Below are 23444 nucleotides of genomic sequence, written 5' to 3'. Positions count from 1 at the left end.
TAAAACGTAGAAACAGCTCCCTCTGGACAGGAGGCTGGGAAAAGAGAGGAGAGTTCATCTTTCTTCCCTTCTTTTCCCCTCATTCTCTTCCAACCCTCTCGTTCCCCTCGTTCCCTGTATTCTAACAAAGCCCTAGGAGCCAGTAAGAGCCAGTGCACAAAACCTGGGTCAAGTCCAGAATTGGAATATTTTCAAATAAGTTGGAAAGTACAGAGGTGAGGGTGATTTAGCTTGAGGTTTGCCCTTTGGGACTACACCATCACTCATCGCAACCAAGAGAACCAACCATTGAGTATCAAACGTCCACCTGTCTCCTTATGTTGTTCAGCAACAAAAAAAACAGAGCTCTTGTTCACGCCATGCAACCATCTTGCTTTGACTACCCGTATACCGTAGATAGACAGGATAACGTTAAGAAGACATAACACAGTGCAGTCACTTGCCCTGACCATCCTGCTTGGACTACCCATAGAGATATACTGCATAATAATAACCAGACAGTTTCTCTCTCAGGCAAAAGCTGTTTTGCAGTGTGTCACTCTGACAGGCGGTTTATAAGAGGCAGCCTACGGAGTCATTTTACACAACCCCTCCTCAACCCTGGTGGCCTCCTTAGAGGCAGGTGACTTGTCTCAGAGAACAGCCCAGACACACTTCTAACACACACACACACACACACAGACCAAGCACGATGCTAACACACACACACTTCTTACACACACAGATCAAGAACACTACTAACACACACACTTCTAACACAAGCAGACCAAGAACACAACTAACACACACTTCTTACACAAGCAGACCAAGAACACTACTAACACACACTTCTAACACAAGCAGACCAAGAACACTACTAACACACACTTCTAACACAAGCAGACCAAGAACACTACTAACACACACTTATAACACAAGCAGACCAAGAACACTGCTAACACACACACACAGAGACCAAGCATGATGCTAACACACACACACTTCTTACACACACAGACCAAGAACACACACTTCTAACACAAGCAGACCAAGAACACTACTAACACACACATCTAACACAAGCAGACCAAGAACACTTCTAACACACACTTCTAACACAAGCAGACCAAGAACACAACTAACACACACTTCTTACACAAGCAGACCAAGAACACTACTAACACACACTTCTAACACAAGCAGACCAAGAACACAACTAACACACACTTCTTACACAAGCAGACCAAGAACCCTACTAACACACACTTCTTACACAAGCAGACCAAGAACACTACTAACACACACTTCTTACACAAGCAGACCAAGAACACTGCTAACACACACACACAGAGACCAAGCACGATGCTAACACACACACACTTCTTACACACACAGACCAAGAACACTTCTAACACACACTTCTAACACAAGCAGACCAAGAACACAACTAACACACACTTCTTACACAAGCAGACCAAGAACACTACTAACACACACATCTAACACAAGCAGACCAAGAACACTTCTAACACACACTTCTAACACAAGCAGACCAAGAACACAACTAACACACACTTCTTACACAAGCAGACCAAGAACACTACTAACACACACTTCTAACACAAGCAGACCAAGAACACAACTAACACACACTTCTAACACAAGCAGACCAAGAACACTACTAACACACACTTCTTACACAAGCAGACCAAGAACCCTACTAACACACACTTCTTACACAAGCAGACCAAGAACACTACTAACACACACTTCTTACACAAGCAGACCAAGAACACTGCTAACACACACACACACAGACCAAGCACGATGCTAACACACACACACTTCTTACACACACAGACCAAGAACACTACTAACACACACTTCTAACACAAGCAGACCAAGAACACTACTAACACACACTTCTTACACAAGCAGACCAAGAACACTACTAACACACACTTCTTACACAAGCAGACCAAGAACACAACTAACACACACTTCTAACACAAGCAGACCAAGAACCCTACTAACACACACTTCTTACACAAGCAGACCAAGAACACTACTAACACACACTTCTTACACAAGCAGACCAAGAACACTGCTAACACACACACACACAGACCAAGCACGATGCTAACACACACTTCTTACACACACAGACCAAGAACACTACTAACACACACTTTAACACAAGCAGACCAAGAACACTACTAACACACACTTCTTACACACACAGACCAAGAACACGACTAACACACACTTCTAACACAAGCAGACCAAGAACACTGCTAACACACACTTCTAACACAAGCAGACCAAGAACCCTACTAATACACACTTCTTACACAAGCAGACCAAGAACACTACTAACACACACTTCTTACACAAGCAGACCAAGAACACTACTAACACACACTTCTTACACAAGCAGACCAAGAGCAGACCACAAACCTAACACATCCACCCCAAACACACTCCTGACAATCCCACACATATTTCATTCACACCCATTTCACAATCTCCTCACACAAACGCGTTACACACACTTAGCCCAAACACAGTACTCTCACCCCTTACACAACTTCCTTACAGACCTGACCCAATAACACGTGTCACCCCCATTCTCTTAAAGGGATAGATGCCCCGACCACACAATCAGATTGATTATGAAAACAAACTCTGGTGACCTCGACTCACTCTCAAAGAGCTTGAGGAGGAACTGGTAGACACATCATAACTTACCACGTAAACAAACGTCACTCAAAAAACTGTGTGTGTGTGTGTCTGTTTGTGTGTGTGCGTGCATGCTTGCGTGCGTGGTCATGAGTGTGTTGCCAGCGGGGCTCGTTTGATGAATCATCAGTATGTCAACTTGGCTGAAAAGAAATAATTTCAGACGTAAAATTAGAGCTCTCCTCATTAATGAGGGCCTGGTCTTCGCTCTCTGTGGTGTGACGGCCATCTTGTTTGAGACAGGCATAGAGAGTCTACGTCTGTGTCCCCCTTATTCCCTATGTGGTGCACTACTTTTGACCAGGGCCCATAGGGCTCTGGTCAAAAGTAGTGGACAGCTTAGGGAATAGGGTGCCATTTGGGAAGCAGTCAGTTGCTCCTGTCTAATGAGATCTCCTGGTTGTTGTTGTTGTGATGTGAAGAACCCCTGGCTTCATTATCAGCCACTAAATTCTCTCATCATTAAGGAGATCAACAGCACAATCATCAGAGTCCTGAGACTCCTGAGAGAGACACTCTCTCTATTTCTCTCTGTTGATCTCAATCTCTCTCTTCTATCCCTCTCTTCTCTCTGTCTCTAAATCGCTCTCTCTTCCCTCTCTCTCCCTTCCTAACTCAGTTCACAGTAATACAGACACATATTAGCCCACTTTCTGTCTGGACCTGTCCAATCACATCCTCAGAAGTCTTGCCTTCTGGTCGTCTGTAACTCTGTCTTTTAAACTCTTCAATGCAGAGGGCGAAATCATCACAATGACTTCTATGTGCCATGTATTTGTTAATTCCATTCCAGTCTAATTGTTGTCTTCGGAGTGTTATGGAGCAACACAATTTTGTTAATAATCCACTGAGCGGTCTTTGAAATGATCCTCTTTTATCAACGTGTCCTTAGTTCAACTACAGAGTGCATGATGTTCCGGGGGCCTGAAAATATTTGCTCTCGCCAATTTGATTCTCAGCAAGACTCTGAAATAATCATTCCCTCACACCCCCTCAATCCTCTTACCTTTTGGCCAGTTGGGAGCAGAGAGATACATGGACACACTAGGAAATCCAGCTCAGGCAACAGAGAAACGATCTTCTCCTCATCCTATCAGACGACAGTAACACAGTAATACAGAGACTCTGGGTAATATCATCCATCGCAGCAGATAATACTGCTCCAGAGGCTGCATTGTTGGAGTGTCGCGTTATCTACTAAACCTTCACACACACACACACACACACACACACACACACACACATATGCACTCGCGCACCAACGCCCGCCTGCACACACAGACACCCCTTATTCCTCCCCAACACAAATGCATTTTGAATAGCACGGGAAATGATGGGCAAAGACATCACTAACTTTCCTTTTTCTATCTGACCTTTTCTTCAGTTTTAAATGGTTGAAACAGAATGGATCCCGGGCCTGTCTACACAGTGATCCAGAGTCCCATAGATCTAATAATCAACAGTATAATCACCAACCTGGCCCCTCAGGAGCTTCTCAATCAATACCCAAACAGGCAGGCAGGACAGGTGTAGGCCTGGTTAACCTGCCTTACAGGGGTGCAACGGAGGGAGGAGATACCCACAGTCTGTGTCCACTACCAGCCCTGCTCTGTAGAGAGATGTGTGGGGTGAAACATGGAGCAGCAAGGAGGAAGGGTTACTGGAGGGAAACGGCTGTGTCTGGTTGGGGTATTCCAGGGCTGGAACGTCCATACATCCATCCTCCATCTCATTTCTCCCCGTCTCCACCACCACTTTCTGCTAGGTGCATCTGGGTTCTCCTCTTATTTGAGACAGGCAGAGAGAGTCTATGTCTGTGTCCCACCTATTCCCTAAGCAGTCCACTACTTTTCACCAGAGCCCTATGGGCCTCGGTCAAAGGTAGTGCACTATATAGGGAATAGGGTGCCATTTGGGAAGCAGTCAGTCTCTCCTCTCTAATAAGATCTCCTGGTTGCTGTTAGGATGTGAAGAACTCTGAGTAGGAGAGTATGTTGTGTTTGAAATATCCAGGGCAGGAACCTGCATCCATCCAACCTCCATCTTGGATCTAATTCCTCACAGTTTCCACCATCACTGGGCTTCCCCATTTGGGTTTACCATGCTGCTCAATGCATCTGGGTTCTCCTCTGTGCTGCTAAGGGAGTCTGAGGGAGCCAGTGGGGAGATTAGCTGGCCCATGCCACCCAGTATGACATCTTCTCCAACATGCAATTTCCAGACGGCAACACACACTGCATCATTCATGAGACATGAAGCTGCAGATAAAGCATCTACATAGTAATGTGATACGGAGCACAATCCATCCTTCCAGACACACACACACACACACACACACACACACACACACACACACACACAAAGATACGCTACAATGCACACACACACACACATTAACAACATCTGCTCTTTCCATGACTCAGACTGACCAGGGGAATCCAGGTGAACGCTACGATCCCTTATTGATGTCACTTGTTAAATCCACTTCAACCAGAGTCGGTGGTGGATTGTGTATGTGTGCCATTCAGAGGGTGATCTAAGTGCCTTTGAACGGGGTATGGTAGTAGGTGCCAGGCACACCAGTTTGAGTCAAAAACTGCAATGCTGCTGGGTTTTTCATGCTCAACAGTTTCCCGTATGTATCAAGAATGGTCCACCACCCAAAGGACAGGGGGTCGGGGGGGGTCGAACCCAATATTATGTCTTAATGTTTTGTACACTCAGTGTATGCATACACACACAAATGCTACAATGCAAACACACAGACAGACACACGAACAAGCCTACCAATCCCCTGCTCTAAATCCTATTAGAAAAATGAGAGCTCTGCGCAGCGACCCAAACTCAAGTCCCTGTGTGTGCCGTTTCCATGACAGACTCCTCCCTAAATCATGTTTAATATTATTATGCACAGAGTTAGAATACAGCACTGCCACTCACACAGAACCAGGGCAGTGATATGGTGAGAAAAAGGATAAATATGAGAGAGAAAATGAAAAAGAGAGAGAGAGAGAGAGAGAAAGAGAAAGAGAGAGAGAGAAAGAAAGAGAAAGAGAGAGAGAAAGAAAGAGAGGGAAAGAAGATGAAGGTGTACGGCTGAGAACGTCACATGGATCATTAGGAGGCACATATTTCCACATTGCGCTCGCATCGATCAACCTTGTTCGACTAATGATGGCGGCGACACAGACACTCTTGTGCTCGTATACACACACTCCTCTGTTCCAACCACTCTCCCATTAATTGGCTTTTGTACCCTCGACAGTAATTGATTTCATTGTTTCTCCGTGTTCTAGAAAGCCCAGTCTAGACCAGTCTAGCATAGATCAAACTCCCATGACCAAAACCTCATACACACACACACACACACACACACACACACACACACACACACACACACACACACACAGTCTCTTGGGCTGGGGGGGGCAGAGTGAAGTGGAGTGTTCTTCAACAAGATTGATTGCATTTTAATTGGTTGTCACAATTGAACTTGATCTGCCTGCAGTAGTGAGAGAGCACGGCTGGCTGAAGTGGGGTCTCCGTGTGTAATACCAGAGAACCAATGTCAGAAGCCAGGCTGAGAACACAATAACGGCTCTGACTGACAGACACACACACACACACAGGTCAGGGTAATATCCTGCTGGAACAATAAGCAACCATCTGAGGAGGAGAGGATAAGAGGAGGAGGAGGAGGAGGAGGCGAGATAGACATGATGAAGTCCAGGCCCTGGCAGCCGGCAATATACTCCATTTACTGTAAAGAGAGCCCCTACATCCAACACACAGTGGCTGGTGTTCCGCACCTACACACACAGTGCAATAGTATCCGCACGAACACAACACAAATATCCACGGTATGGCTCCGATATCAATGTAAACCAGACCCAGCCTGACTAACCCAACCAAACTCAAGTCAAACTAAACCAGACCCAGCCTGACTAACCCAACCAAACTCAAGTCAAACTAAACCAGACCAATCAGAAACCAACCCAGACCCGTTCCAGTGTCCTTACCTTGAACAGCCTCAGTATATTGGCAACCATGATGGACACGGAGCTGGCCGCCGCCCCGATCACCCCCACGATCTTATCAGGCTTGGCGAAGATGGGCAGGTCGCCGTTGGCACAGCGTACATCCGAGCCGTCCTTCTCGATGAGGGCCTGGACAAAGGTCAGCGACTGCTCCAGGGCGTAGGTGTCTCTGGAGCAGGTGTCCAGGATCCGGGCCCCCAGGGTGATGTTGGGGAGCAGCTCCGTGTCCTTGTTGATCAGGTCGATGGCGAACATCATGGCCTCAAGACGGTGGATCCCTTTCTCCTTCTTCAGTTCCCCACAGGGCATGCCACCACCTCCCCGGGAGTGCACCGGGAACAGGCCACCCAGGATGATGTCGCCTTCCAATCGGATGGAGTGGGCGTACTCCTGATTGGGCGCAGTGCCGATGGCGGGGTCCGTGATTCGCTGAGGGAAGGCCAGGGGGAGGAGCCAGGAACATGAGGTAAGGAAGTGGAAAAGGAAGTGGCCTGTGGCGAGGAGGGAAGGAAGGCGTTGGGGTTCCGACAACGCCATGGTAACAGTTGGATGGCGGTTGTGGGAGGAGTTACTGAGAAGTTACTGTGGAGAGTATGGGCGGGATCATAGGTGAAAGGGCGTCAGTCCCCCGGGGGAGGAGTTTGGGAAGGAGTTAGCAGGCCGCTCTAAGATGTCCCGGGCCCATGAGGCATGCATGTCCCAGTAGAGGAGAGAGAGAGAGAGAGACACTAGTAGAGGAGGTGAGTGCAGCTGCAGCGATGATAATCCTGAACTCACATCTTCAGCAGACCCTGCAAGATACACACAGAGAACACAAAGCAGTCAGTGCCTCAGTCCGCCATCTACTGGGTACCACACCACACAGTCTCTCCCTCCCTCCCACACACACACACACACACACACACACACACACACACACACACACACACACAAATCACTGTTCATGCTGCAACACCTGTCTTCTAGATTCAAGAGCAAGAGAGATGAGCATTTGCCACACGCACAGTACAGTACAGTACCCCCTCTCCCCTCACACACACACACACACACAACCGCCAATCCTATTCCACTGACAAGTCCATCCTATCCGCCAGTGCCAAGCATGTCAAACACAAAGTGCCAAGCCTGTCAAACACATCAACAAAGCTCCAGAATGCATTATTCACGTGGACAGAGTGAAGGTTACTCAGTGTGTAATCATTCCGTCATTCAGTGAACATCTACTGGTTCTCCACTTGTTAGACTGACAGCTGCATTGGAATCAAAACCTGGAAGGTGTCACCTCAGCTACCTAGTCATTGTCATCAGAAACAGTAGAGTAATGATGTAGCAAGCCATCCTAGTATGTGAGTCAGTGAGAAGAGGCAAGGCTTTCGTGGAGCAGGTTTGGTTTAACTCTCTTTGTTTTCTCGCTGGTCTCATCCCGCTTTGAATTCCCTTCACGAATGGAAGTGATTGCTGGCCAACCAGATTAGGTTACTGGGTGCCCTCTTTACCTCAAAATATAATATCCACTGGCCGGCCTAGTTTATCTGTAGCCCACTAATTCACTTTTATCATTCATATCATGAAGGAAAAAGGAAACCGCACACTGCTCTTGATAGTATCACTGATACTTAATAAGCTTTACGTATCGGCCTCGCGGCCTTCGTCAGAGCTCTTCCTAATAGTGTGTTTGATCGGTAAAGGTTTGACCACACCCGCCTCCCCAAAAGAGTCAAATGTGTGGATATTCTTCTGAGTTGGATAGAAGAGCATATTAATAACATCACAATGTGGAAATATCAATGAGTTTCACATTCGTAGCGATACTGTACATATGGCAGTATTGGCTAAATAAGTCTAAACTTCCTCCTGCGTGACATGACCACTTTTGCGCGCGTCCCTTTGCGTTCCAAAAGGCACAGATGCTGCGCAGTATGCTTGTGTGGGCTGAACCGGCTGCGCGTTTCTAGGATGCTGAGATGCTAGGGAACTGCTGCATCATTGCATATAAATAGCCTAATGTATATTCGGGACATCGTGGCAATATTTCTCCCTACCTCCCCCTCCATGTACCCATATTTCCACACATATCAATATCACCTTTCCACACATCCAGCACTTTCACATACATTGAGTGTACAAAACATTAAGAACACATTCCTAATATTGAGTTGCCCTCAGAACAGCCTTTTTGCCTTCAGAACAGCCTCAATTCATCGGGTTGTGGCCTCTAAAAGATGTTGAAAGCGTTCCACAGTGGTGCTGGCCCATGTTGACTCCAACACCTCCCACAGTTGTGTCAAGTTGGCTGGATGTCCTTTGAGTGGTGGACCATTCTTGAAACATGTGCGAAACTGTTGAGCGTGAGAAACCCAGCAGCATTGCAGTTCTTAACCCAAACCCGGTTCCCCTGGCACCTATTGCCATACCCCGTTCAAAGGTGCTTCAATATATTGTCTTGTCCATTCACACTCTGAATGGCACCCACACACAATCCACGTCTCAAGTGTCTCAAGGCCTACAAATCCTTCTTTAACCTGTCTTCTCCCCTTCGTCTACACTGATTGAAGTGGATTTAACAAGGGACAGCAACAAGGGATCCTAGCTTTCACCTGGATTCACTTGGTCAGTCTGTCATGGAAAGAGCAGGTGTTCACAATTTTTTGTACACTCAGTGTATAGTCCCTATGGTTGCTAACTATACTCTAAGGAAATACATGAGTCATGTACCTTGAAAGGATAACATTACTGTAGCACTTTACCAAGCACTTTAACAATAAAAAAAATATATATAATGCACTTGGGTAAGGCACACGCATATTAATATAAAATAGTACACCTTTATGCTTAGGTTATATTCCTAATTGGCTATTCAGGCTGTATTCATGCGTACACTGTAAACCCCAAATGTGCTGTCTTTACGCCAAACCTTTGAGGAAATCCATTTCACTTAATATATTTGAGTACAGTAATTGTGTAGTCTTTATTCAATACTATAGTCACTGTGAGCCTGTAGGGGTTGCATCAGCTTGAACATTTTGAGTAACGTCCCCAATAAGCCACGTATGCACGATAATTTCCCAGTGTGCCTTGCCTTTTCAAGTGAATTGTAGTTACCACCCATGACTGTATTGTTAATGACAGAGACATGGTTGTTGAATTCATTCAATTTCCTTCCTGTGGCCTTCATTCACCAAGTGAGTTCCTAGGCAAATGTTATTGTAATTAAACTCTTGATGACAATACATAAGGCCTTGTTTAGAGGTTGAACAAAATGACAGTTACTTCCCCAGATTTTCAAAACAAAAATCCTGGTTGACAGATTTCCAGGAATCTTCCAACCACAATTTCTGACTCAAGTCACATTATGCTGGCTTGCAAAGTGATGCGTAATTCCTATTGGAAACCAGCCAGAGATATTCAACAGTTGGAATTCTTATTCACCAACACTCTGCATTCACAATGACTGCAAGGATCAGGAAAATGATAAGGAGACGATCTAAGCCAATTAAACTGGAATAACCATTTCAGTAAAGGGTGCATTTTAAAAAAAAGATTAGTTTATAAAATAATACCTTATCTTTATTTAGCATAAGATTTATCTATCAATCCATCCCTCAACCTACATGCAAAAACACAGATATTAAAAACACATTTTAAAAATCGACCTGCAGTAGAGCATGCTGGGAAAAAGTTATTTTGTTGTTATTTATAACTTTAAAAAAAATTGAGTTGATGTGATTTCTCATTTAGTTTTGAGTCAGTACCACATAAACATTTTAAGTAATAATGACTTTTCATTGACTTTGAGTTCAACTTACGAGAAGTATTTGAGTTAATAATGGCTTGGGGTTTACAGTGTAAGAATGGATCTTTCAACATATTGATTTCTTTTACACTATTTTATTTCACTTCTGGAATAAAACGTTATACCTTTCGATCCTGCTCGTGCTGAAACGTGTGACTCACTAATAAGAGAGAATTGACAGAACGGTAGAAATTCCAGCAGTGTGATCGTTATTGTTGGCAGTAAGATGAAGGGAGTATTACCCGGCGAGGCAGAGGCTGGCACATTTCACTTTTTAATTTACACCAATCACTAGGTGTCAGGCTGCACCATCCGCTCTACCGGTCATTATATTAGGTTTCCTCGTGTACGTTCTCTGGGAGGGAAGCACACTGCTCTTTCTACAAAGTGATGGCTCTTCTCTCTTTTTCGCCTCTCCCTCCCTCACTCTCTCTCTCTCTCTCTCTCTCTCTCTCTCTCTCTCTCTCTCTATTTTCTCCTCCTCCCTAAGCTCGTTTCTCTCTCCCTCTCTCCCCCCATTCGTTTCCCACCTCTCACCGCACCCGTTGAATATGACATCTGGTTGTTTTTTTTGCATTCAGATCACAGGCAGGTAAAGACACCAACAAACGGGAACGAATCAAACACATCCCAAATCCCTCCAACGCCCCCCTAAATTGACTTGTTATCCTACAATTCCCTTGACCCGTTCTTGCAGATGAGAGAAGCAACGGAACTCCTCACAGAAGACGTGGTGGAAGTGGTGTGTTAGTATGATTTGTTGCGGGGATAGATGGGGTTCAATGGGAGATACATACGACTGATTAAAGCAGTGACATGAAGCAGGCAGCGGTGGAATACACATCTTGTTTGTGCTCCAAAGATAAATAACGACATAATGATGTCTTCATGCTAGGCTACATATAATTAGATACAAATTATTATCAAGACATAATGTTTTTAATTCAAGTTCAATATAACATTTTGAGTCTTTCAATTGAGACGGAGTCGTTCATGTGTGTGAAATAGTGCGTCCTTATTCAGTGAGCTCTGAAAATCACACCATTCATATCCCAATTATTTTCATATAATTATCCCGATATTCATTATAATTAATTATATCACAAAATACGACGTTTGGGCTCCGGATGAGATCAGATGTATGGATCGTTCCTAAATGCCATCAGAGGGGATGCTGTTTCTTGGCGCGCGGAACAGAGCAGAGAGCGCATTCCTTTGGGTCAATATTGGAACTTCATTGCGGAGCTCAGCAGTTTCCTTTCCCAACCCTGAACCCTCTCATTTAGCTACAGGTCACGACTGATTGACGATACAGTGGACTGTCAACATCAACTATGCATATCGATAATGAAAGGATAAATAGTTATTTAAGGGCTAATTTGCAGAGCCACCGAGGGTCATTAATTTAACAGTGAGGGAGAAAAAAAATGCAGATGGATGAGGAGCGATGGATTCTTCAGATAGAGGAAGATAGGGGAAATCTGGAAGAATGATGTTTGATGGGACCTTATCAGACATACGAAATCTATGAAACGAAATATGTAGTTTAAAAAAATGCCTACCTGCTTTTCCGTGACTTGATTGAGGGTTCCTCGCGCCTTCGCAACCCACTCACAGATGCACGCGCCTCTGGTTTTCGGTGCTGAAAGGGACAGCGCATGCAGCCATCCAGCCAAGCAGCGAGCGCGCGTCTCCGCCAAATGAATCACAAAAAAACACCCACCGGCAGCGATTGGTCTCCCAACTCTCTCTCTCTCTCTTTCTCTCTCACCATCTTTCTCTCTCTCTCTCTCTCTTTCTCTCCGCATACCCCCCTTCTCGCTTTATCAGCATCGACACCATTTATCTGTAGCATAAATTACACAGAAACTGTATGGAATGCAACATTTTAAGCAGTCACATTCTGATGCATCTGTCCAGAAGAGTCCATTAAATGAATCAGTTATGATTGAAATCAACGTCTGTAAACAAGACATCTGAGACGACATCAATAAGCCTCCATCTACTATCTGCATAATAGCCGACAAAAAACGCAGGCATTGATTCCTCTCGAACGCTCACACCAATGTGCATGTGTTGCTACATGCAAATAGGCGAATTCTAATCAATTGGCCTATTGGTTGCAATTATCAATTTATATTAAATTATATTTATATACATGTATATTAACTTATGCTATATATTGGTAATTAACAACCAAAATGAATACGAATGGAGGTACGAGCAAATGTCAGGCAGCTGATTCATCAACAAAAAAAAGTATTTTTACGTTCAATGAGGCTAATGTGCGAGACGTGATAAAATTGTGTCATGAGGAGCGAGCGCCTCACGCTCACTCCTTATGGAGCCTTAAGGAGCGAGCGCCTCACTAGATAGAGCACTATCGCCATCTAGCGTTACGTAGCCCACAGTAGATCTAGAAACGAAACTTTGGTCATGTCAATTCATGACAAACTATTGATTTTAGCTCTTCTGTTTAAAAAAATCCCATAGGTTGAATCAACCTAAGGATACTTTTTTTCGGGGATAGACTATATCAATACGCAAAAACACTTAAAATCCACCAATAATATACCTACTTAAATCCGAGCCTCAATATCCAAAGTAGCCTAGCCCAAAGACGCCTGGGGGTCAGCGGAGGTACTACAAGGGGTCCGCTGCCTGATCACAAAATACTGTATCATTTACAGTTCACACCGCCTGTCGGCTTTGTATAGCAAGCCAAGGCCAAGTGACTCACTGTCTGTACGAGCGAACCATTTACATGAACGGTACCTAATAAACTAAACGGCTGAAGAAAATACTTAAAAATCCTTCTTCAAATCTACTTCAATCGCCGTGGATGATTGGGGTAGGAGACAGGTTAAAAAGTGACATCAATAAGGGATCAAGGCTTTCACCTGGATTCACCTGGTCAGTCTATGTTATGGAAAGAGCAGGTGTTCCTAATGTTTTGTACACTCGGTGTGTGTAAAACGTTACTATTTCAATTTTTTTATGGCTATAAACAACAGATTTAACGAATTTTAGGCAAGGGATCATTGGAAAAAGTTGAGGGTACAACACAGAGTAATATTATTCATTCAAATTCAATCTTTACCCTTAGATGCACAGCATGGGCCTAGTTTACACAGATATTTGCAGTCACATTTAGCAGAGGCTGCTGGGGGGAGGAGCTATAGGAGGATGGGCTCACTGTAATGGCTGGAATGGAAACCACATGTTTGACTCCGTTCCTCCTATAGTTCCTCCCACCAGCCGCCTCTGACACAAATAATCAACTCAATTCTTGTATTACCTAAGAATGTTGTTTTGAACATAAATTCACTGTCCTTTATGCTTTACACTGCAGTGTTCTCTCTGCCCCACGGACAAATGTGTAGAATAGCATGGAATTAGCTCTCTGATGACAAGTGGGGAGGCCTTTAAAATGTTTTTTCCCCCCAGGGCTCTAGACTTTTTTTTTTGTAAATCTTTTTTTTTAGGGGGTGGATCAGCTTTAATATTGCGGATAGATTGTTGCTTCCATCAATGTCTGCATAATTTCCAAACCCCCATATATTTTTCCATTTGGCATTTAAATATAACTTTTATATGACTGATGCCTTTAGTGAGCGGTCTAATGTCTTAATATTTAATCATTTCTGCCCTCTGAATTCATATTTTGATTAATCTGGCCATGCACTGCAGAAGTCATAGTAAAACTGCTCGTACGCTATTTTTATTGCACTCTAAAGCAGGGGTTGGAACCAAAATTATTTTCCAATCGTTCCTTTCTTAGCCACAGAAACTGCGTGATGCCATCGCGTCAGCATGGACCAACATCCCCGTGGAACATGTCCCGACTTGTAGAATCCATGTCCCGGAGAATTCCGGCTGTTCTGGAGGCAAAGGGGGATCCGACCCGGTACTAAATGGGTGTACCTAATTAACTGAGTATATACTGATGAGAGGTCGAAGGAGCATGGCAAGAATCGTGCAAGCTAACAGGCGGGCTACAAACAGTTAAATAACAACGCAGTACAGCAGTGGTGTGCAGAACACTATCTCATCGATCCTTGTCACAGATGGGCAGACGACCACATCGGGTTCCACTCCTCATCGCCTGGTTCGAAAATCCCGGTTCCTGTTGCGTCATGCTGATGGCAGTTAGGATTAGGCATAAAGCAGCGTGAGTCCATGGACCCATCCTGCCTGGTACGGTACAGGCTGGTGGCGGTGATGTACCGGCTTCCATTTTGCAGAAACCGTTGATGCCATCGCATCAGCATGGGCCAACATCCCTGTGGAACATTTCCGACTTGTAGAATCCACAGATGAACTCTGGAGCTCTGTCAGAGTGAATATGGGGTTCTTGGTCACCTTCCTGACCAAGGTCCTTCTCCTCTGATTGCTCAGTTTGGCCGGGCTGCCAGCTCTAGGAAGAGTCTTGGTGGTTCCAAACATCTTCCATTTAAGAATGATGGAGGACACTGTGTTCTTGGGGCCTTTCAATGTTGCAGACATTTTTTGTTACCCTTCCCCAGATCTGTGCCTTGACACAATCCTGTCTCGGAGCTCTACGGACAATTCCTTTGAACTCATGGCTTGGTTTTTGCTGACATGCACTGTCAACTGTGGGTTAGGGTTATATAGACAGGTGTGTGCCTTTCAAAATCATGTTCAATCAATTGAATTTACCACAGTTGGACTTCAATCAAGTTGTAGAAATATCTCCAGGATGATCAATGGAAACAGGATGCACCTGAACTCAATTTCGAGTCTCATACCAAAGGGTCTGAATACTTATGTAAATCAGGTATCGTTTTTTTTATATCTAATACATTTGCAAACATTTCTAAAACCTGTTTTCGCTTTGTCATTATGGGGTATTGTGTAGATTGATGAGGAAAACATATATATTTAATGAAGTTTAGAGTGAAAACTTTCCGAATGCACTGTATTAACTCTTTAAAATGTCAACTTCAATGGGTAGGAACATCCTAAGGATCCCAGATAGCAAGGACCCAGAAACCATGCTACTGCTAAAAACGTCTAAAATGGTGCAGTTCAACACTAGAATGCTCTATGGTCGTCCTCTTTTAAGAGTGGCCATCAAAACTGCTTTCCCCACGACTGCATTGAGAATGATGAAAGCTACAATGACTGGGAAAGCATGTGTCTCTCCCTGTGTTCCACTTCGCAAAGCACCTCAAGAGGAATATTGTTTTTTCACATACGGGGTTGTATGATTTAGCTTTTGCTTACTCGTGTTGTTAGCTGAGGAAAATGTTATGTGGACAACAATTTAACCCCTGGTGGGTAATAGCCTACTGATGGTTTCTCTGGGACAGGTGGCTTCTATGATTGTGGCTAGATGGAGTTCAGCTATGGACTTAACGTCGGTTAGGAGAACGAACGCAGCAGGTTAGGAGAACTAACGCAGCAGGTTAGGAGAACGAACGCAGCAGGTTAGGAGAACTAACGCAGCAGGTTATGAGAATTAGGTTAAGATTAGGAAAAGGGTTAGGCTGAGCCAAAAAATTCTACAGTTGTCCCTGACACGACAGCTAGACTGAGCTGTACAAGCCACAACCATAGAAGCCATCAGTACCATGACACCAGCATAATTAATTAATGAGGTGTGTGTCTGTGTGTAAGCCACAATGCTGCATAATATGGCCTGGGTTTGAGACGAGGGGGGCCATAATAAGTTTAGACGGAATAACCATAAACTGAATATTTCATTCACAGCTCTCCAAACAAATGTTGAAGGTTTGATTATCTCAATTGATTCCAGCTGAAATAGTGGGGGAAATATACATTTCACAAGTACAAAATAAAAACACAAGAACACATTTTCCTTTTGGGTTGTTTATTATTGGAGAAACAGTTGATTTCTTCAGGATGGGTTTATGGGTTATATTATTTTCAACAGGAAGCCTAACTGATCTACTCTTCTCCTTATCCTATGGAGGCGTTCAGGTTAGTTAGTACACAGTCCTGGGAAATGGCTACACTCGTTTATATCCGAATGTAGAGGACAAATAAGGAAAGTCAGTCTTGAAAAGTCAAATCACTTAATTTCCCTTCTGCTCCGTCACAGATGTGCTGCCAAAACACACATCCTCTCTTTTAAAGAAAGAAAGGAAACGCTCAACGTCATTTCACCATCTGGTTTTGACACAGTCATATGAGCGAGAGTCTGAAAATAACAGATTCTTCAGTGCTTTGAACACAGAGAAAAACAAAAATATCTCAATATTCAGAGATATTGGAGCATACAGTGGGGCAAAAAAAAGTATTTAGTCAGCCACCAATTGTGCAAGTTCTCGCGCTTAAAAAGACGAGAGGCCTGTAATTTTCATCATAGGTACACTTCAACTATGACAGACAAAATTAGAAAAATAAATCCAGAAAATCACATTGTAGGGTTTTTAAATGAAATTATTTGCAAATTATGGTGGAAAATAAGTATTTGGTCAATAACAAAAGTTTATCTCAATACTTTGTTATTTATATACCCTTTGTTGGCAATGACAGAGGTCAAACGTTTTCTGTAAGTCTTCACAAGGTTTTCACACACTGTTGCTGGTATTTTGGCCCATTCCTCCATGCAGATCTCCTCTAGAGCAGTGATGTTTTGGGGCTGTTGCTGGGCAACACAGACTTTCAACTGCCTCCAAAGATTTTCTATGGGGTTGAGATCTGGAGACTGGCTAGGCCACTCCATGACCTTGAAATGCTTCTTGCGAAGCCACTCCTTCGTTGCCCGGGTGGTGTGTTTGGGATCATTGTCATGCTGAAAGACCCAGCCACGTTTCATCTTCAATGCCCTTGCTGATGGAAGGAGGTTTTCACTCAAAATTTCACGATACATGGCCCCATTCATTCTTTCCTTTACACGGATCAGTCGTCCTGGTCTCTTTGTGGAAAAACAGCCCCAAAGAATGATGTTTCCACCCCCATGCTTCACAGTATGTATGGTGATCTTTGGATGCAACTCAGCATTCTTTGTCCTCCAAACACGGCGAGTTGAGTTTTTACCAAAAAGTTCTATTTTGGTTTCATCTGACCATATGACATTCTCCCAATCTTCTTCTGGATCATCCAAATGCTCTCTAGCAAACTTCAGACGGGCCTGGACATGTACTGGCTTAAGCAGGGGGACACGTCTGGCACTGCAGGATTTGAGTCACTGGCGGCGTAGTGTGTTACTGATGGTAGGCTTTGTTACTTTGGTCCCAGCTCTCTGCAGGTCATTCACTAGGTCCCCCCGTGTGCTTCTGGGATTTTTGCTCACCATTCTTGTGATCATTTTGACCCCACGGGATGAGATCTTGCGTGGAGCCCCCAGATCGAGGGAGATTATCAGTGGTCTTGTATGTCTTCCATTTCCTAATAATTGCTCCCACAGTTGATTTCTTCAAACCAAGCTGCTTAGCTATTGCAGATTCAGTCTTCCCAGCCTGGTGCAGGTCTACAATTTTGTTTCTGGTGTCCTTTGACAGCTCTTTGGTCTTGGCCTTAGTGAAGTTTGGAGTGTGACTGTTTGAGGTTGTGGACAGGTGTCTTTTATACTGATAACAAGTTCAAACAGGTGCCATTAATACAGGTAACGAGTGGAGGCCTCTTAAAGAAGAAATTAAAGGTCTGTTAGAGCCAGAAATCTTGCTTGTTTGTAGGTGACCAAATACTTATTTTCCACCATAATTTGCAAATTAATTAATTAAAAATCCTACAATGTGATTTTCTGGATTTTTTTTCTTCTAATTTTGTCTGTCATAGTTGAAGTGTACCTATGATGAAAATTACAGGCCTCTCTCATCTTTTTAAGTGGGAGAACTTGCACAATTGGTGGCTGACTAAATACTTTTTTGCCCCACTGTATGTAACCAACATACAATATCTCTACTTTTCAGGGAGATACAAACAAAAACTATACATCACCTATACATCTGCCAATATATCTATCGTTTATACCATCCATATGATAGTTAATATGTACATCAGTCCGAGACCTGGTTTAACAAGATTTTCCGTTAGAAAAATACAATTTGGTCTGTTTCTATTGTGCCATTGCTTTCTGACTGAACAAGACATGGTACATTTGGTCTGTCGCCATGGCTACGCTTATACAGGCAGCCAATTTCAGATTTGTGTCTCCCCTCACTAATTGGTCTTTTGACCAAACTTATCTTTAAAAAAAAAAAAAAAAGTCTGTAGCAAATTGACTTAAAAAACCATGATGCATCTGCAAAATGACTAAGTGTCCTATTTTAAATAAATGTAACATTTTCGCCAGAATTTTGTACATTTTCACCCCAAATTCTCATTAGCGAAATGCGTCCGGATTAAATTCTCAGGTCATTACGAAACTTTCTCTTCAGAAAACCTAACAAAATATGTTGCTGTACATAAATCATAAATGTGTCCATAAATCAGAAAAATTGTATAGTAGTTGAAGTTTACATTACACTATAATATCCATTACATACAAATAGTGTCTGAGGACTTGTCTTATTACCGAATCAGCTAAAGAGCTCAAATTGGGAAGTCGGATTTAATTTTATAATAACTGTATAAAGAATGTCACTGTTATGTTAAACTCAGGCTCTGTCATTAGAGGAGCAATATTAACAAATATTAGAAATATAGATTTGTTTATAACTTTTTTGGACTTTTTGTGAAAAGGTTGGTCAAATGTATAATATCTGATAAAAAAAAGTAGAATAATTATGAAATAGATAAGTGCAGATCCTAATCTCAGTGATTCAAGAGGACATTTTGGGGAAAATGTATTATCATTTAAAAAAAAATTTTTTACAGTTTCATGAGAATTACCTATCAAAGCTTTTTCAGAGCTGCTCTGATTGGTCAAAAGTCCAATTAGTGGAAAAAAAATATCAGAATTGGGCTGCCTGTTTAAAACACAGCTATAGTCACTCATCAACCAACCAATTATCACGTTCTGACCTTTATTTCCTTTGTTTTGTCATTATTTAGTATGGTCAGGGCGTGAGTTGGGGTGGGCAGTCTAACTTTGTTTTTCTATGATTTGGGTATTTCTATGTTTCGGCCTAGTATGGTTCTCAATCAGAGGCAGGTGTCATTAGTTGTCTCTGATTGAGAATCATACTTAGGTAGCCTGGGTTTCACTGTGTGTTTGTAGGTGATTGTTCCTGTCTCTGTGTTAGTTTGCACCAGTATAGGCTGTTTAGGTTTTCTCGTTACGTTTATTGTTTTTGTACTGTTCGTGTTCTTATTTATTAAACATCAATCTAAATAGCCATGCTGCATTTTGGTCCTCCTCTCCTTCAACTCAAGAAAACCGTTACAGAATCACCCACCACAACAGGACCAAGCGGCGTGGTGACAGGCAGTGGCAGCAGGAACAACAAAGTCTGGATTATACGACTTGGGAGGAAATAGACAGGTGGGCGTTCGACCCAGGAAGAGTGCCGGAGCCCGCCTGGGATTCGCTGGAGCAGTGCGAAGAGGGGTATAGGAGAATGGAGTTAGAGAGACAAGCACGGCGGCGCGGTAGGAAGCCCGAGAGTCAGCCCCCAAATTTTTTGGGGGGTGGCACACAGGAGGTGTGGCGAAGCCAGGTATGAGACCTGCGCCAACTTCCTGTGCTTACCGGGGGGCGAGAGAGACCGGGCAGGCACCGTGTTACGTGGTGGAGCACACTGTCCCCAGTGCGGGACATACCAGCTCTGCGTATCGGCCGGGCTAGAGTGAGCATCGAGCCAAGTGCCATGAAGCCGGCTCTACGCATCTGGTCCCCAGTGCGTCTCCTTGGGCCGGCTTACATGGAACCAGCCTTGCGCACGGTGTCCCCGGTTTCCTGCATAGCCCAGTGCAGGCTATTCCACCTCACCGCACTGGCAGGGCAACCGGGAGCATTCAACCGGGTAAGGTTTGGCAGGCTCGGTGCTCAAGAGCTCCAGTGCGCCTGCACGGTCCAGTCTATCCAGTACCACCTCCACACACCAGCCCTCCGGTGGCAGCTCCCCGCACCAGGCTTCCTGTGCGTGTCCTCGGCCCAGTACCACCAGTGCCAGCACCACGCATCAGGCCTACAGTGCGCCTCACCTGTCCAGTGCTGCCGGAGCCTTCCTCCTCTTCAGCACTGCCGGAGTCTCCCGCCCATTCAGCGCTGTCGGAGTCTCCCGCCTGTCCAGCGCTGCCAGTCTGCAAGGAGCTGCCAGTCTGCAAGGAGCTGCCAGGAGCTGCCAGTCTGCAAGGAGCTGCCAGTCTGCAAGGAGCTGCCAGAGGTGCCAGTCTGCAAGGAGCTGCCAGAGGTGCCAGTCTACAAGAAGCTGCCAGTCTGCAAGGAGCTGCCAGAGCCGCCAGTCTGCAAGGAGCTGCCAGAGCCGCCAGTCTGCAAGGAGCTGCCAGAGCCGCCAGTCTGCATGGAGCAGCCAGAGCCGCCAGTCTGCATGGAGCAGCCAGAGCCGCCAGTCTGCATGGAGCTGCAAGGAGCTGCCAGTCTGCAAGGAGCTGCCAGAGCTGCAAGGAGCTGCCAGTCTGCAAGGAGCTGCAAGGAGCTGCCAGTCTGCAAGGAGCTGCCAGAGGTGCCAGTCTGCAAGGAGCTGCCAGAGGTGCCAGTCTGCAAGGAGCTGCCAGAGGTGCCAGTCTGCAAGGAGCTGCCAGTCTGCAAGGAGCTGCCAGAGCCGCCAGTCTGCAAGGAGCTGCCAGAGCCGCCAGTCTGCATGGAGCAGCCAGAGCTGCCAGTCTGCATGGAGCTGGAAGGAGCCGCCAGTCTGCATGGAGCTGCAAGGAGCTGCCAGTCTGCAAGGAGCTGCAAGGAGCTGCCAGTCTGCAAGGAGCTGCAAGGAGCTGCCAGTCTGCAAGGAGCTGACAGTCTGCAAGGAGCTGCCAGTCTGCAAGGAGCTGCCAGTCTGAAAGGAGCTGCCAGAGCCACCAGTCTGCAAGGAGCTGCCAGTCTGCAAGGAGCTGCCAGAGCCGCCAGTCTGCAAGGAGCTGCCAGAGCCGCCAGTCTGCAAGGAGCAGCCAGAGCCACCAGTCTGCATGGAGCAGCCAGAGCCGCCAGTCTGCATGGAGCAGCCAGAGCCGCCAGTCTGCATGGAGCTGCAAGGAGCTGCCAGTCTGCAAGGAGCTGCCAGTCTGCAAGGAGCTGCCAGAGCTGCCATTCTGCAAGGAGCTGGCAGTCTGCAAGGAGCTGCCAGAGCCGCCAGTCTGCAAGGAGCTGCCAGAGCCGCCAGTCTGCAAGGAGCTGCCAGAGCCGCCAGTCTGCAAGGAGCTGCCAGAGCCGCCAGTCTGCATGGAGCAGCCAGAGCCGCCAGTCTGCATGGAGCAGCCAGAGCCGCCAGTCTGCATGGAGCTGCAAGGAGCTGCCAGTCTGCAAGGAGCTGCCAGAGCTGCAAGGAGCTGCCAGTCTGCAAGGAGCTGCCAGTCTGCAAGGAGCTGCCAGAGGTGCCAGTCTGCAAGGAGCTGCCAGAGGTGCCAGTCTGCAAGGAGCTGCCAGAGGTGCCAGTCTGCAAGGAGCTGCCAGAGCCGCCAGTCTGCAAGGAGCTGCCAGAGCCGCCAGTCTGCATGGAGCAGCCAGAGCTGCCAGTCTGCATGGAGCTGGAAGGAGCCGCCAGTCTGCATGGAGCTGCAAGGAGCTGCCAGTCTGCAAGGAGCTGCAAGGAGCTGCCAGTCTGCAAGGAGCTGCCAGTCTGCAAGGAGCTGCCAGTCTGCAAGGAGCTGCCAGTCTGCAAGGAGCTGCCAGTCTGCAAGGAGCTGCCAGTCTGCAAGGAGCTGCCAGTCTGCAAGGAGCTGCCAGTCTGAAAGGAGCTGCCAGAGCCACCAGTCTGCAAGGAGCTGCCAGAGCCGCCAGTCTGCAAGGAGCAGCCAGAGCCACCAGTCTGCATGGAGCAGCCAGAGCCGCCAGTCTGCATGGAGCAGCCAGAGCCGCCAGTCTGCATGGAGCTGCAAGGAGCTGCCAGTCTGCAAGGAGCTGCAAGGAGCTGCCAGTCTGCAAGGAGCTGCCAGTCTGCAAGGAGCTGGCAGTCTGCAAGGAGCTGCCAGAGCTGCCAGTCTGCAAGGAGCTGCCAGAGCCGCCAGTCTGCATGGAGCAGCCAGAGCCGCCAGTCTGCATGGAGCAGCCAGAGCCGCCAGTCTGCATGGAGCAGCCAGAGCCGCCAGTCTGCATGGAGCAGCCAGAGCCGCCAGTCTGCATGGAGCAGCCAGAGCCGCCAGTCTGCATGGAGCAGCCAGAGCCGCCAGTCTGCATGGAGCAGCCAGAGCCGCCAGTCTGCATGGAGCTGCAAGGAGCTGCCAGTCTGCAAGGAGCTGCCAGAGCTGCCAGTCTGCAAGGAGCTGCCAGTCTGCAAGGAGCTGCCAGTCTGCAAGGAGCCGCCAGTCTGCAAGGAGCCGCCAGTCTGCATGGAGCAGCCAGAGCCGCCAGCCCGCATGGAGCAGCCAGAGCCGCCAGTCCGCATGGAGCAGCCAGAGCCGCCAGTCCGCATGGAGCAGCCAGTCCGCATGGAGCAGCCAGAGCCGCCAGTCTGCATGGAGCAGCCAGAGCCGCCAGTCTGCATGGAGCAGCCAGAGCCGCCAGTCCGCATGGAGCAGCCAGAGCCGCCAGTCCGCATGGAGCAGCCAGAGCCGCCAGTCCGCATGGAGCAGCCAGAGCCGCCAGTCCGCATGGAGCAGCCAGAGCCGCCAGTCCGCATGGAGCAGCCAGAGCCGCCAGTCTGCATGGAGCAGCCAGAGCCGCCAGTCTGCATGGAGCAGCCAGAGCCGCCAGTCCGCATGGAGCAGCCAGAGCCGCCAGTCCGCATGGAGCAGCCAGAGCCGCCAGTCCGCATGGAGCAGCCAGAGCCGCCAGTCCGCATGGAGCAGCCAGAGCCGCATGGAGCAGCCAGAGCCGCCAGTCCGCATGGAGCAGCCAGAGCCGCCAGTCT

The 23444-nt window shown here is 46.5% G+C and overlaps 1 protein-coding gene across 3 annotated transcripts in view; it reads right to left on the bottom strand.

Annotated features, from left to right (window-relative positions):
- LOC118392784 (metabotropic glutamate receptor 8-like) overlaps window positions 1-12287 on the bottom strand; it is a 252777-nt gene extending 240490 nt beyond the window's left edge. For 2 of the 3 annotated variants that reach the window (XM_052460163.1, XM_052460162.1), the window contains exons 1-2: window positions 12111-12287; window positions 6738-7546 (exon numbers count right to left, since the gene is read on the bottom strand). In XM_052460163.1, coding sequence (XP_052316123.1) covers window positions 6738-7292 — 555 coding nt within the window. In that variant the 5' untranslated portion in view covers window positions 7293-7546; window positions 12111-12287. The remainder of the gene's footprint in view (window positions 1-6737; window positions 7547-12110) is intronic. The other variant, XM_052460161.1, reaches the window with a different exon arrangement.
- Window positions 12288-23444: the final 11157 nt, after the last annotated feature.

The sequence above is a fragment of the Oncorhynchus keta genome, chromosome 13 (genome assembly GCF_023373465.1).
Source record: "Oncorhynchus keta strain PuntledgeMale-10-30-2019 chromosome 13, Oket_V2, whole genome shotgun sequence".
In the NCBI taxonomy this organism is placed as follows: Eukaryota; Metazoa; Chordata; class Actinopteri; order Salmoniformes; family Salmonidae; genus Oncorhynchus; species Oncorhynchus keta.
Note: the sequence above shows the minus strand (reverse complement) of the source record. Positions and strands in the feature narration are given on the sequence as shown.